This window comes from Lampetra planeri, chromosome 50 (assembly GCF_965212315.1).
Source record: "Lampetra planeri chromosome 50, kcLamPlan1.2.h2, whole genome shotgun sequence".
In the NCBI taxonomy this organism is placed as follows: Eukaryota; Metazoa; Chordata; class Hyperoartia; order Petromyzontiformes; family Petromyzontidae; genus Lampetra; species Lampetra planeri.
The window spans coordinates 7,081,227-7,096,687 of NC_136156.1; the positions used below are offsets into that span (position 1 = coordinate 7,081,227).

General features: G+C 50.0%; 1 protein-coding gene across 2 annotated transcripts in view; it reads left to right on the top strand.

Moving 5' to 3' along the window:
- Positions 1-15,461, top strand: part of LOC144734292 (uncharacterized) — a 141,443-nt gene that overhangs the window by 82,397 nt on the left and 43,585 nt on the right. For both annotated transcript variants that reach the window (XM_078616445.1, XM_078616444.1), the window contains exon 2: positions 13,339-13,584. In XM_078616445.1, the coding sequence (XP_078472571.1) occupies positions 13,351-13,584 (234 nt within the window). In that variant the 5' untranslated portion in view covers positions 13,339-13,350. The remainder of the gene's footprint in view (positions 1-13,338; positions 13,585-15,461) is intronic.

Here is a 15,461-nt window from a genome sequence, read left to right on the forward strand (position 1 = left end):
GCTCTCTTTGAGCTTCCTTGCTTTTCATTTTCTACTTTTGTCAGCGCATTGACTCGCACCGTACGTAGCCGAGCGCGCTAATCGGAGGTGTCGGGGGAAGGACAACAATCTAAACACAAAAAGCAGTTCTAAAGAAATGAGTTGTCAATTTAGATTTAAAAGTGCATAGCTCTGGCTGTTTCCTAATATCGGGAGGAAGAGCGTTCCAGACGGCCGCAGAAGCGCGTCTGAAAGAGTGAAAAGCTCCAGTGGCTTCCTAATATCGGGAGGAAGAGCATTCCAGACGGCCGGATTTGTTCGATGGCCGAGCCAAAGAAACGCCTCTACACGTTTCTAAGAGCCGTGTCCTTAAAACGAATTAATAGTAAACAAAGCTCGCTGTTGCAAACTCCTTCCATAAATATACCCCGTTTTATTCCTATAATCGTATTGTGCCAGTGAACAAAATGTTGAAGTGTTTGTTAATTCACTTCCTAGATGGAGCCGTTCTAATGCCGTGTCGGTCATATGGGTCATTCGACCATACTTCACCGCACTGGTCAGTGTCTCGTTAGTCAAGGTGGGAGAGGCTGGTTGTATTTACGCGATCAAATCCCAAAAAAACTTGGATTATGGATAAAGCCACATGTTATTTCTTGTTTCATTCATACACACCCCACTGAATAGAGGGACATTATATAGAGAGAACGTTTTTTTCCCCATGCCTCTCCGTGTCTCCCTACCAATCTCGCCGCACGTGTTACGTCTCGGAACGCTCTCCCCTCCGTGCGACACGGAGCCATCGCTTTCGCGACACTCCATCATCTGTTGAGCGTCAAGTAAGAGGGGCACATTAGAAATCGGTGCGGTATCTGCACACGCATCACTCTGAATTGCTTTGTCAAATATGAAATGTTCACAGCAAAAGCCAAAGATCGCCCCGAATAGCAAGCGCTGTTAGCGAGTACCTGATCGGCAGGCCTTCGCGACGGACCGGCCTTCCTGAGAGCGCGTGCGGCAACTCGCGTTCCGAATTTACGAACCGGCTTAGTAAGTCCACTGGCGGCATTTCGTAAGTCCAGCGTTTCTGGACATCTCTTCCTGTTACGCGAAATGTGCAGTTTTATTTCTTGGAACTGAAAAAAAGCAGACCGTGATGAAACCGATGCATCACTTTTTGTTCTGCTAGCGATTGCAGCACCGTCATTTCTTTCGGGTTTTTTTTCTTTCTGATTATGCTTTATGTTATTCGTGCCGAAGTTTAGGATGACAGCAAAATGTTTTCAGTTACGGGTATTTTTTTTACGTGACAGTCACTACTAGGACTCTGACGGATGCTTTAGTTACCAAAGAGCACTTAAATGAATCGGTAGCTTTTATTACAGATCCGTGCTTTAAGCTTCGTTAGCTTTACCGAACATTTCCATATTGAGTCGGCTACCACTTTCGATTTGCACAGTTGGATGAATACGGCGTGAAATTAATTCTGCATACATACATGTAAACCACAGATCTGGTGAGAATTGGAGATAAATGACGAACGGTGATCAGCGATGAGTTCCACATAGATGGTCCGGAGATCGCTAACTGTCGCGATATGGGTTAGTGAAAGGGTGAGTAGCTGGCTGCGTGACTGATTGAGAAAACGGGTGAGTGGCTGGGTGCGTGAGTGAGTGAGCGGATGAGTGGCTGGGTGCGTGAGTGAGTGAGCGGATGAGTGGCTGGGTGCGTAAGTGAGTGAGCGGATGAGTGGCTGGGTGCGTGAGTGAGTGAGCGGGTGAGTGGCTGGGTGCGTGAGTGAGTGAGCGGGTGAGTGGCTGGGTGCGTGAGTGAGTGAGCGGGTGAGTAGCTGGCTGTGCGAGTGAGAAAACGGGTGAGTGGCTGGGTGCATGAGTGAGTGAGCGGGTGAATGGCTGGGTGCGTGATGAAGTGAGCGGGTGAGTGGCTGGGTGCGTGAGTGAGTGAGCGAGTGAGTAGGTAGGCGAATGGATGGTCCGGACACTGCATGTCACTGTGCACTGCCGAAAGTGCACAATACTTTTACAGAATTTACTGATAATTTGGACACGTGCTTTATCACGCGGTTTGATAAACAACATTTCAGTTTTTTTTGCTGTTGCTCGGAATTACATGTTCGTGATGTTGGTAAGCCCTTGTTAAATCTCGCTACTGTGTATAATGTGCGATGTAGGCGTGCGAGCGAGCGGGCACCTACAACCCAGAGAGCATCTCCGTTGTCGAGCGACAAGGCCACAAAGTTCGCCTGTTGAAGTGGCCGGCGGTCCGTAAGCTCGATGAGTCCAAAACGGCGTCTCTCCACCACACTCGTGCGCTTATTTATGAAACATCCGGGTATCAATGGAGATCGATAGCACGGCTATTTATTTATTTACGCATACGCAGTTTCCCACACCACCATGGTTGTGGCCAGGACTCGCGACGACTTCCTAATGCAGCGGCAGCAGAAAGTAATTTCTCAATCGAGCAGCCCCAAGTTGCGCAGCGTGCCACGGAGAGTTTCCAGTGCCTGTGTTCGTACTTCGTGGTTACTCATCGTATGACTAACATCGATAATTATCATGGTAATTTATCGACTGAATGAAGTTCCATAGAATGACAATTTTGCAAACCTCTCATCAAGCCACCGCTGGATGAAGGCCTCTCCCAAGCCACCGGCTGCCACCTCTCCACGAGCCCCGGCGATGGAATAATCCCACACCAGTATCTGAAAGCCATTTGTGCGCCAGGCACTGGGCGGTTTATCGCAACACGAAACGACAAGGGAGAGGGTATTGGCGGCTTGGGATGAGGCCTTCATCCAGCAGCGGATTGATCCTGGCTGGTGAGGACAAAGGACAAATCCGCACATTGTCATTCTGCACGCGGTCATGCGGAGTGCATCGGCGGCATGGACAGAGTCACCCCAACCACCTACGGTTAACCTTACCCGGTGAAATGTCAACGTGCGCATGGTTGAACGTGAATGCTCGTAATGTACAGCCTCCTAAAACAGCACGAGGCACAAAAGTAATCGATGACTTAGTCACGTGACCCCAGCTGTTGCGGGTCACGACGTGCGCTCAGCTGGCAAGTGGCCAGGAGATGTTAACTACCTCGCCTGGTCTACAGGAGGTCGTGGGCTCGATCCTAACCCTGAAGCCTGCTGCTGTATATTTAGAGTTTGCATGTTCTCTCTCCCTGTGGTCACGTGGATTTTTCTCCAGGTCTTCTCGATTTCCCCCTCCACGTTTGGAATCAACGTCTCGCGTTTCGAGTATTTGGCCGCTGTAAATTTCCACGCGATGATGAGCCACTTTGTCGAGCTTTCATTCGGTGGCCCGGTTGCTTCTGCTAAAGAGCTACATAGCTCAGTGGGTTTTACCTGGGTAAACAAATACAAGTAGTTAGTCGTGTATTATATAGTCTGTGCATGCGGGACCTGTGCTGCCGGTTTCCGACGGGGTTCAAGTGTGCCGTGTCATTTTTGTTTTTTTGCTTTGTCTGTGCGTGCGTGCCGTGAAGTGCGGCGCATCACGCACTTAAAGCGTGGGCGCGGATGAAGCCATCTGTCTCTCTTTTTAAGATCCAGCTCGGCCGGGCCGAACCAACCGTGGCAGGGCCCAGCCAGGCGTGTCATTGTGCGCGAGTCGAAAAATCACATTTCACTGGAAACCCCCCGCCAAACTTATCGTTACGATCAACAAAATAACAAACTTGAGAAGGGCCTGGGTTCGAATCCGAGCAGTGGTGGGACGGGATTAAAGTGGCTTCTCAAGTACGGCGAGTTAATAACAGCAATAAAAATGAAAACAATGCAACTCTTGTAACGTACGCACCAGCACTTTACGGACATTAAATGACCGTGACTCTTGAGTCACGGAGCGTAGCTCTGTGTGTCGCTCAAAAGCCAGGCGAGAGAGGAGGTGGATGGGGGGAGATGGTGGTTTTGAGGCCTTTAAGCGTTGACCTTAAAGTCGCTGTCGATTGAACGCTGCCGTGAGATTGCGACGGCAAGGGACGATGACGATGGCGGTGGCCGCATTCTGGATGGCGGTGGCTGCAGCGGAGAAACGACGGGCACCAGTGGCCACGGGCCCTGCTCCTCGGTGTAGAGAGGAGAGGAGGATGGTTGTGAGTTGGAGTGCGGAGAGTTCTACCCCGAGCTGCAGCGCAGGGTGATGGGAGATGCGGCGAGAGATGTGCCGTTGATTGCCCCGAAACTGGCCACCGAGGACTCCGCTAAAAAGCTGTCACAATAAGTTTGGTTTTCTGCTTCGGTTTGCCTCAATTCCAACTCTGAGAGATAAACCTCTCGCTCTGACTGTCGTTTGACGATCTCGTCGCAGAGGGGGATGATGGCGGTGGGGGAGAAATTCTGTGGAAAATAATTTCGCGTGGCGGGGTGGTGGAGCTTCTCTGTGATTTCCTAATGTATTTTTTCGTCCCGTGACGCGATGTTGTTCACGCAATGGAAGTAAACGGAACGAAACAAACACACACACACACGCGCGTGCGTGTGTGCACATAGATTGCTATGCAGCGCGGTGAATCGGCACATTCTTTACAAATTTTAAATGAAGTAATATCGCGCGTGCGTGTGCGGGAGACCCGTCTCTGACGCGGCTCCTCAATTCAATAGGCTCCTTATTGTCGTGCCAGCAAAGGGTCCCCGTCCTCTGTTGTAGACTTCAGACCCCGCGGCGCCTTCGACCCACATCACCAACAAGGAAGTGCCCAGGCATCATCGGAACACACCGCCGGTGCTCGCTGGGCCATCTCGCCTCCATTCGCAACAACGCAATCGCTCGCATCCTGTGACAGCACGTCGATTATAATGCACAAAACAGACAATCGTCGTTTTGTTAAAAAAAAAAAAACATGATAATATAGCTTCCGTCAGAGCACGTCCATAGGCATACTGATGTAACGGTTGCAATGGATAGAGGGGGAGCTGCTGATGGACAAATCGAAAACGTTGCTGACTGCTCGATAGGGCCGAACTCGGAAATGTCTCTCAACAATTCACCTCCGTCTGGAGAGTGTTTTTAATACATCGGCAGTATCGCGAGAGATGGCGGCCGGCTTGGGGGCGGGCTTCATCCAGCATTGGATTGACTTGGCTTTACAGTTTCACGTAAGATTCCGTTTAAAGTCCTACTGCTGACTTACAACACTCTGAACTCCCACCTCGCCCCAGCCTACATGCCGCATCCACATGTCCCCTCGACGTCTCTACAATCTGGGGATGCAGATCTTCTCTGTACGCATGTTGAACTTCTTTCACACCGTACGTGGCCAACCGTGTTAATCGGAGGTGCGGGGGACGGACAACAAACTAAACACACACAAAAAAACAGTAACACATAAATGGGCTTGTCAATCTAGATTTCAAAGCGCATAGCTCCGGTGGCTTCCTAATATCGGAAGGAAGAGCGTTCCAGACGGCCGCAGAAGCGCATCTGAAAGCGCGCGTTACAGTGACCGTCTTTGTTTGATCGCTAGCGAAAAGCCGCTGAGGATGGCCAGTTACAGAGGCTTCGGTCGATGGGTGACCGAGCTGTCTCCAGTGTAGCTGTGGACAAAACACGTCTTACAACTCGTACGATTCCGTTTATTGAACGACTCGCTGTACTACCCGGCTTCGCCCGGGACTTGGATTCACCCGGGACTTGGATTCACCACGGGCGGTCCGCCTTTGTCTCCCCAGTGGCGATGTTGACACACCACACAAGTTACTCGTTTGAGGCTGAGTCGACCTAGGGGAGGTCCAGGACCAGTTCAAATAATCGTCACCGGTGGTAGCCGTGAGCGGGAATCGAACTCGGGTGGCCGGGTTCGTAGCGCAGCGCGCTAACCACTACACGACAATGCGTTACGCTTCCACATGCGCGGGTCACGTGACAGATTTGACGTCACAGCTCACTTGGCATGCAAAGAAAAAAATGCATTATTGAGCTCCCGCCCCGTATAATATTTGCATGATGTATAGTCTGGAAAGTACCCACATGGCAAATTTCAAGTTTGTTGCATGTCGGAAGTACGCTAAACATTTTGAACAGACACACATATTCACAACTTTGTCTTTTATATATATGGAGATTGGTTAATTCAGAACGTGGTTTCTAGCATTTATTGTACTATTTTTGTTTAGTTTCCAGAGTTATTATGCTGAATGTTTGCTGCTGTGTCTTGCACCTTGAGATCCTCTTGAGAGGCATGATCTCAATCTAATTCTGATTGTTATTTAAGATGTTGATGACGATGATTGGAATGTCGTTCCTCCAGAATTGCGATTCTCAGTTTTAATGGACCGTGGTGAAAATTAAGATCGAATATTTTATTCCATAGCGTGTGACGCGTATTGATGCATTAGGCTCATTGGATTCTGGACTAAAATGTTATTTTATTGTTACGTGGTGCCAACGAAAATGTTCCTCTTCTGTTTATCATCTCAGCAGTTAAGTTCTAGTTCCGTGATTTGAAATGGGGTTTATGCTTTTGATATCTCATTTCACGTGACATTTCAATTCTATGAAAGCACGTTTAGACTGCATACTTTCTTTTACTTGTTTAAAGCATTCTTTGGTCAATTGTTAGTTCATCGATGGCCAGTTGGTTACATGACAAACTACTCGTTTTGTTGCTAATTTAGAAAATGTTTGTTTATCTGGTTAGTTATTTTAATAGGCCATATACGAGGTCAATTACCAGTGAGATCGGCTCCTTGTTCGGTCACTTGCAGAGGGTCGTTGTTGAGCGATTTCCTGCGGCATGGTGCGTGACTCACTCGTCGGTACGTTGTGTCCTCTCCTGGAGCGGATGGCTCATTCTCACCAGGAGAAAAATGTCGCGGTTGACCGGTTGAAATAAGCAGTTTCGTGTGGCGGCGGTGGCGGCAGTGGCGGCGACGCCGGCTGATGCTACAACACCGCGACTCAGTCTGGGAAAGGCCCCGCGTGTGTGCGCGCAATGTAAACTCGGCGAACCGCGCCGATAAACATTTTTCACTTCGATAAACAATTTACTTCGTGATGTTTTTTTTCCACCCCGGGCCAGATAGTGAGTCGATTTTTGCTCACGTTTTGCTTGTTGTAGTCTGGCCCCTCGGTCTAAAAATAGCGCTGATGCACCCCCAGACGCGACACTTCTTGTCGGCGCTCAATTGCGTTTGGTTTTGGCGCATGCGGTTTGGTGGGGAGAGCGGTGGGTTGAGAGCGGTGGGGAGAGCGGTGGGGAGAGTGGTGGGAGAGCGGTGGGAGAGGAATGGGCGAGCGTGCCCCCTCCCAGCGTCTGCGCAGGACGGAAGTCTCAGATCTATAAATATCACAGCCCGGGATAAAAATGGCACTTCCACCTGGTGCCAAGGATGTTTTTGATGATGTCTTATTGACTCATCTGTCAAAGCCCGAAGCCACACTGAGCTGTCATGACAACATTTTCACTTCTGTGAAATCGCGCGGTAACGCGGTTCATCTTTTTAGCGGAGCATTGAAAGTGTGCGATGTAGGGGTTTGTTTTGTTGCTTGTTAACGCTCGCAACGTGTTTTAACGCATTGCGCGCAATGTGCCCGGGCGTGCCGGCTTCATCCGCGCTTATCAGTCGCGTTTTAAATAACATTTTTGGCCGCCTCTGAAAAACGTTTACGTTCTTTTGCATTGCAAGGGTCACGACCGCATGGAACGTTTCCATCGGCTGCTATTGATGTCGGCAATTTGATGAACAGCGTTTCATTGTTCATCACGCTTCACCACGCGCGAAGTCAGACACAGGGAAAGTAACGAAACAAGAGTTAGAAACAGTATGGTTTGAGTCGTCGTATAAAGAGTACATTTTCATAGAGGTCAATCGGACACATCGTGTTTGTATTATTTTTTCAGGATTTATATTTTATTTAGGCTAGCAGCAAGGCGGTTCCCCATGAGCTGTTCATTTGTAGTTCCTGGCCATCCCTGCGACGGAACAGATGTTGCGACCACGACACAGATCTTGGTTACAATCGTGGTCTCATCGGTCGCCTTACAGACATTCGGCGTCGGTGGGCGCTTGAGACATTGCAGGAATGGGGAACCGGCCTAAAACATGAAGAGAAAGAAGAAGAAAAACTGTGACTACATTCTGTTACGAACAAAAGTAAAGGAAGTGGGGTGGGGGAAACGTCACGCTACGTTGTAGAAATGGTAAATGTAACGTTTATACCAACCTGAACATGTTCCACGGGCATGCACTGCGCTTTTGTGGATCCACTGCTGGATGAAGGCCCTCCCCCACGCCGTGCGGATTCGTGGCGGCTAACTGAAAATCGAATGCTGTCGAGGAGAACGCCTTGGTTTGGTTTTCAAAACCAGTGTTGCTTATGTGCTTGCACAATTTTGCTCCCGTTGGCAAATTGAGCAGAACAGGATCGTAATCTGCTACGTAGCTCTTTTGCAGAAGCGATCTGGCCACAAATGAAGGCTCAACGAAGTGGCTCATCATCATCACGTGGACATTTATAGCGGCCATATGCTCTAAACACATGTTTTTAAATGCGGAGGTGGAAAATCAGAGGACCCGGAAAAAAAATCCACACCACGAAAGGGAGAACATGCAAACTCCAAATATACAGGTGTTAGGGTCGGGATCGAACCCACTATCTCCTGCATACCAGGCGAGGGAGTTAACATCTCACCACCACGACGGCCCGAAATTGTCTGTCGCCTGGTTAAACAAAGTGTGTCACTGAATGGGAGTGGATCGATGTATGTGATGCGCAATTGTGCGTCTGTCAGGCTCTGTATCTCACACACGGTTGGTCGTGCGAATGCAAAAGATCTGAACAAAAATATTTATCTTGGCGCGGATATCCCGACCTTGACGCCTGTACATTTGGAGTGTGCATGTTCTCCCTGCGGTCACGTGGAATTTTCTCCGGTTCCCTCCCCCCCACATTTATAATCTACATACGTTTAGACTATTTGGCCGCTATACATTTCCACGTGATAAGCCACTAAGTTGAGCTGTCATTGTGGCCATGTCCCTTCTGAAGAAGAGCTACATAGCTCAGTGGGCCTTACCTGGTATCATAAACATCGTTTGACAGTTTTAGTTTGCTCCTGCAAAATTGAAAATTTTCCCGAACGAACAACATTTGGCTCCCAAACTTTAACCCAAACATATCTCTAAACCCAACTTGCATATTTAAACGCGTTCCGCATGCCCCCGTCGTCTGCTGAATAACGCCCGCGGCGTCGACGGGCGGTGATGTCATTGCGCTGGACGCCGGGCCCTGAAGCGACGTGGGCGCGTGGGCAAGGGCGCGGTGGAGCTACACCTCGCGCAAAAATACACGGAGCAGAGCCAGTTGGTGAATAGAGCCACGGCGCCGGTCGTGAATGTCAAAGTGTCACGGGTGGCCGGGTGGCTGAGAAGGGTCAGGGCATCGAGCCGACAGTACCTGCCTGGGTTCAAATCCGGGTTTCTGCCTCCTGTGATCGGACTGTGTTCTGAAGTGCGGCGAGTTGATGAGAATTATAATATTTATTTATACTGGAGAGAAATCCGATGAGCTGTGAAGCTCTTTTTCACAGACGTTCAGTCGGGGCACGACGGAACAGAACGTTCCAACAGCTCAGCCCGGTCACCGATGACTGCACAAAAAATATCCGATAACATAAAAAATCTATTTATTTTTTACTTAAATTGGCTCATTTCCAGTTGTGATAAAAAAAAGAATCGGCTGTATGGAGATTGTCATGAATTTCCTTTCGCAGGGCATTAAAATGCATGTCCATAGTTTCCATGAAGACGTCTATTAAAGTGACTTCAGAAGTGGATCTGCGACGTCACCTTCCGGGGTTGTTCTACCGCACGGCGCGGGCGCACGGCTTGCGTGCCGCCAGAGTTCCGAATGAAACATTCCTCGTCTCATTCCACCATTGGCGATGGCGCGATTTGAGCGAAAGCGAGGGAGTGTGTATAAACGCTCTCCAGCGAGCGTGGGATCCGTCCCCACCTTTTGTGAGTGGCCCTCCGTGCCGGTGGTGGAAATTCCACGTTTCGATGGCAAGATTCATTCTGCTCGTATGACAACCATGTGCGACCGCCAACCAAATGCTGCAGGAGCCGGATTTAAGCACACCTGACATGAGCGAATTTCTGATGTGAGCAGTACACGCTTGTATTCTGCTGCTCATGGTGAGGGAAATGAGCACCTTCTTTTACAAGCACACATGGGATTGAAGCACACCTGGCCTCTGTATTTAGCGTGTCGTGTACCATCCTGCATGGATCCGCGGGACCGCCCTCGGCCCTAACTAAAAGAAACAACTCTTGCAGTAGGAACTCTGGTGTTTCGTGAATGAATAAATAAATGCACTCTGCAACGGTTCTGCGGACCACAGCTCTGGAATCGCTGCCGGTGTTGCTCTCTTGGCAACACGAACGCGGTGTTGTGTGACCGTCTGCACGCGTATTGTGTCGGCGTACGACTTGGAGGCGGAAGGAATTGGAGGGCGCTGGGCCTCGCGGGACGGAGAGAGAGAGAGAGACGGTTTTCTGCGTCGTGGCTGTGCGCCTCGCGCCTGCCGTTCATCACGCTCCGTGCGTGTGTGTGTCTGCATGTGGGAGCCGTAGTGTAGCGGTTAGCGTGCTGCGCTACGAACCTGGCGACCCTGGATTTGATTCCCGCCCACGGCACCAACACCAGTGACGATTATCTGTACCGGTCCTGGGCATCGCCACTGGGGAGACAAAGGCGGTCGGGCGTGTTGCCGGCTACCCCTCCCCCTCGTGTACCGTGTCGGCCTTCATAGGTGCTCGCTAACGGCACTGGCCCCAACAGCCTGCTCAAGGCTACATGGGGGAATCTTAGTCTTTGTTTGTGCGCGTGCTTGCCGCGCGTGCATGAGTGCGTGCGTGAGTGGCACCTCGACGATAATCCTCGAGACTTTATTTCCCCTGGCGGGCGACGCACCTGTCGCTCCACTCTCACTGGAGGCACTGCGGTGGCCCCACACTCTATGCAGCAGCCGCAGCAGCAGCGGCGGCAAGCGTGTCCGCGCGTCCCACTTTGTGATAACTCGCGTTCACTTCAGCCTCCTCGGATGACATTCGTTGAAATGACGTTTTTTGTGTTTACGGGTGGCTGCTAATAATGCCCTGACCGTCCGGTCGCCCAGTGGTATTGATTTTGTCAGGCCACGCATCTCACTGACGCCACTCGGGAGAAGTCAAAACCTGTCCCAGCAATTTCCTCGTTATACGGAATAAATGCCACAAGACAATTCTCCGGAAGACAATGGGCCCAAAGTTCTTTATCTTAAGCCACATTTGACGTTAGGATTGCGAGCGTATATCATCGTCGTCAGTAGCAGCAGCAGCAGCCATGTTCTTTCCACTTCTGGATGAAGTTCTCCCTAAGCTGTCGTTATCTCTGTCGCTGCTGCGATGTAAAAAACAAAAACTCCGCACGAGCTCGGTTCGTCGCTCCGTCTCCACGGTGGGCGTCCCCTCTCGTGCATTCTCACTCTTGGCTGCTGCTCCATCGTTCGTCTTGACCCGCTGGCCATCGTCCAGAATTTCAAAGCAACTCTACGAAACACAATTGTGCGCAATTATACATTTCTGCTCGTATTTAAATTGGTTACAAGTTTCAGATGTTCTGTTAATACACAGGTGTGTGTTTAATATTTGTTTTATTTATAGTTTTTGAGGTTGGTTTGGACTTCTCCTGGGTTGGCTCGGCCTCAAATGAGTCAAATTGTGCAATATTAGTAGATAGGAAATCAACAAAACGTACAAGCTATTATATTTAGGCAAATTTCTACCAAACTTTAACTAAATCTAAAATATTAGCAGTTTAACTTGGATGTGATATTGTAGTGTCATTTGTGCAATTTATTGTACAAGTACCGGGTGTTGGTTGCGCTGTGTACTGTGAACCCGGCGACCTGAGTTTGAGTCCCAGTCACGGCTAACATCTGTGTCGAACGATGGCTGAAACGGCCCTGTGCAACCCCCTTCACCGCGCACACACTGACCAGCACGGTGAAGTATGGTCAAACAACCCCAACGATCGGCATTGCATTAGGAAGAGGTCTTCATCCAGTCGTGGGTTGACCAAAGGGCCATGAATTCAGTATCATTATTATCATTGAAAGCCTCATTCATTCATTTCAATTTACGAAACCTAACGTGCATTTACGAGACAAAAAGATGAGCACTGCGCAAAGATATCTATTTTTTTGATTGCAGAGATCCCAGAAAATACACGTTTACCAAAAATATAATAAACAGTCTTTCAAGATTAGAAACTGGTTGTGTGTGATTGGAAGGTCGCCTGCAATGCAAGCGAATATTTTTTTACCAAACGTCTGTGCTGTGTAATTTATTTGAAGATGGGTGTCTTCCTCTTCTCCCGGTGTATAAGGCACACACTTTTCCTAGCCTGGAGTTCCAAAGCAAAAGTTGGGGGGGGGATGAGTCTCTGATAATCTGGCAGCTGTTTGCGTGTCTGTGCGCATGACCAGAATTTGTCTAACTTCATTGATACCGAGCAAAAGTTTGGGGCGCATCGGCATCTTATAATCCAGGTGATACGGTAATGTTAGGGGTTTTTTAAGCTCGGTTTGTTTCATGATATCACAACTAATCCCCGTTGCGTTCGCAATGCAGTGGAATCTCCGTCAATATCTTGATTTTGTTGTAGCATGATGGATCGTGGCTGTTACTGGCCTAGGCATGGATGGAATGGCCTTGTGGTTTACAGCGCACTCCGATGTACCCCTACTGTGTAACCCTGCCAACACTGCTACTGGGTGCATCTAAGCAGGGGGGTCCCTATGCAGTGTTCACCTGGAGGGAATCCTTCTGGACCAGGATGATGACAATGACGACGATGATTATTGTATTTGTTATGATAGCCGACAGTGGAGATGAAGGTGATACGAATGTTGGATGATAGTGATAGTAAATGTGATGATGATAGTGATGAAATGATAGGGAATCGGATGAAACAGGAGTGAGTGAGTGATGGGTGAGTGTCTGCACATGATGTAGTGACTCGGCGTGGTTGGCATGGGCGAGGAATGAAAACGTGGCTCCCTGTCCAATGTCCCCCCTCTTCATAGTCCAGCATCTATACCCCTCCCCCCCCCGGTCCATCCGAGATCACGAGTGCAGTTGCACCGCCTGCACACTCGACAGCCACGCCACTCGCACGTACTCCCCGCTTGACGCTCGGGTCGCTAACGAGCGCTCTCTCTCTGTCTCTCTCTCTGTCTCTCTCTCTGTCTCTCTCTCTGTCTCTCTCTCTGTCTCTCTCTCTGTCTCTCTCTCTGTCTCTCTCTCTGTCTCTCTCTCTGTCTCTGCGGCTGCTGCAGCGGTGAGGACGCATGGTGATGGGTGAGCGGGAGCCGCCCCGTCTGGCCGCGCCGGACGAGCCCCTGGAGGGAGAGGAGGAGGAGGAGGACGGCGCCGCCGCCGGGCGCTCCGAGCGGGAGCTGCAGGACACGTGCACGTACATCGTGCAGGACCAGCCCTGGCCGGGGCCTCTCCCCGGAGCGGCGCCGCGCGCCGAGGCCACGCTGCCACGCAACCTGTGCTTCCACCTCTCGCACACGAGACAGGTGAGGCCCTGAGCTACGGTGAACCCAAGTGACCTCACACTTGACCCTGACCCACGGTGAACCCCCAGCGACCTCACCCATGACCCTGACCCACAGTGAACCCCCAAAGACATCACATTTTACCCTGAGCCACAGTTAACCCCAGTGACCTCACCTTTGACCCTGAGCCACAGTGAACCCCAGTGACCTCACCCTTGACCCTGAGCCACAGTGAACCCCAGTGACCTCACTCTTGACCCTGAGCCACGGTGAACCCCAGCGACCTCACCCTTGTCCCTGACCTACAGTGAACCCCAGCGACCTCACCCTTGTCTCTCTCTTGACACGAGGAGACGCTCAACGGATTTCGTCTCACGTTTGCTTTTACCCATGATGCTCCACAGTAACGCATCAAATGAGCGTGTGTACGGTGCAGCTTTAATACGTCTATTGGGGTTCCCGTATTTTGCGTGGAGTGCTCTTGCCAATGCCGTCTAGTAATAAAACGGCATTTGATTAAAAAGTCTGACTGGGCCGATGAGAGCCAGACGGGTAAAACCGGTCCTTCGTTGGCTCCCTTAAAGAAGCGCTGCTTGGTAACGTTGGTCTGGAAAGCCACGAGGCTCGGGGACCAGAACGGATTCGTATTTTAAACGCGGAGGAGCAGAGTTACGTTTGTATTGGCGCTTTCATAATATTCCGCTCACACTCAGCCAGGGAGGAGAGGGATCCTGGCTACAGAAGCTAGTCGAGAAAAGGCAATGAGCAGCATCAAGATTGGCAGCTGGGGATCGTTTACTAAAATAAACACATGGGGCTCGCGACCTCTGAACCCAATTTCTTGAAAGGAAATGTACGTTCCACGAGCGCGAAGAATTGTGCCTTAAAGCAAGGCTCCCTTTCGGGAAACGTGGCCGCGCGCGCAGATGCAAGGCTCGGGATTACACCGAGACACGGGAAGGCGTAACACTTGGATTGGCGGACACGCGCAGGTTTCAAAGACGTTATTCCAACTGTTGCTAAAAAACAGGAAAGAGGGGCTTGGGCAGGACGCGTCCATGGTGTGGCCGGCGGTCGAGAGTGACGCGGGAGGCGAATGAGGAACCGCGTCAAAGAAGCACGTCCGCCGGGTAGACAAAGCGATGTGCGGATTGTTGCACAGAGGGACCGTGAATGCTGGCGAAAAATTAGAGGGGAGGCCTTTATCTAGCAGTGGATTGATCAGGGATGGTGATGATGAAGCTTCTGGTTTAAATGGCTTATTTGATTACCCTTTGTGTGTGTGCCACAATAGATGGTGGATATTGATGAATGAAGTCTGTTTACATTGGGGTCCGTGTATATTCCCAAGGGCGTCGTGGTGGCGAGATGTTTACAACTTCGCCTGGTATACAGGAGGTCGTGGGTTCGATCCTGACCTTGACGCCTGCTGTTGTATATTTGAAGTTAACATGTTCTCCCGACGGTCTTGTGGATTTTTCTCCCGGTCCTCCGTTTTTTTTCCCCTCCACATAAAGAAGCAACGTGCGATTAGAATATTTGGTTACTATAAATTTCGACATGATGATAAGTCACTTCGCTGAGCCATCGTTTGTGATTGGCAGTTCGCTTCTGAAAAAGAGGTAAATAGCTCAGTGGGCCTTACCTGGTAAAATAAACAAATGTAAATAAAAATTGTTGATGCTAAAGAACGCTAAGAAGAAACAAGTTGCAAATCTCGTTTCTGGCTTTCATTTATCACGAACCTCCTTAGCAATCCTCGTTCATTGACAGCGGCTCATCTGGCAGCATCGGGACGAGAGCCACCTTGGCCTGACGGGTTTTTCACCACGTATATTTCATTGCGAACACCAGAAATGCAAAATAATAATAAAAACTCTTCAGCAGTGTGTGACCGT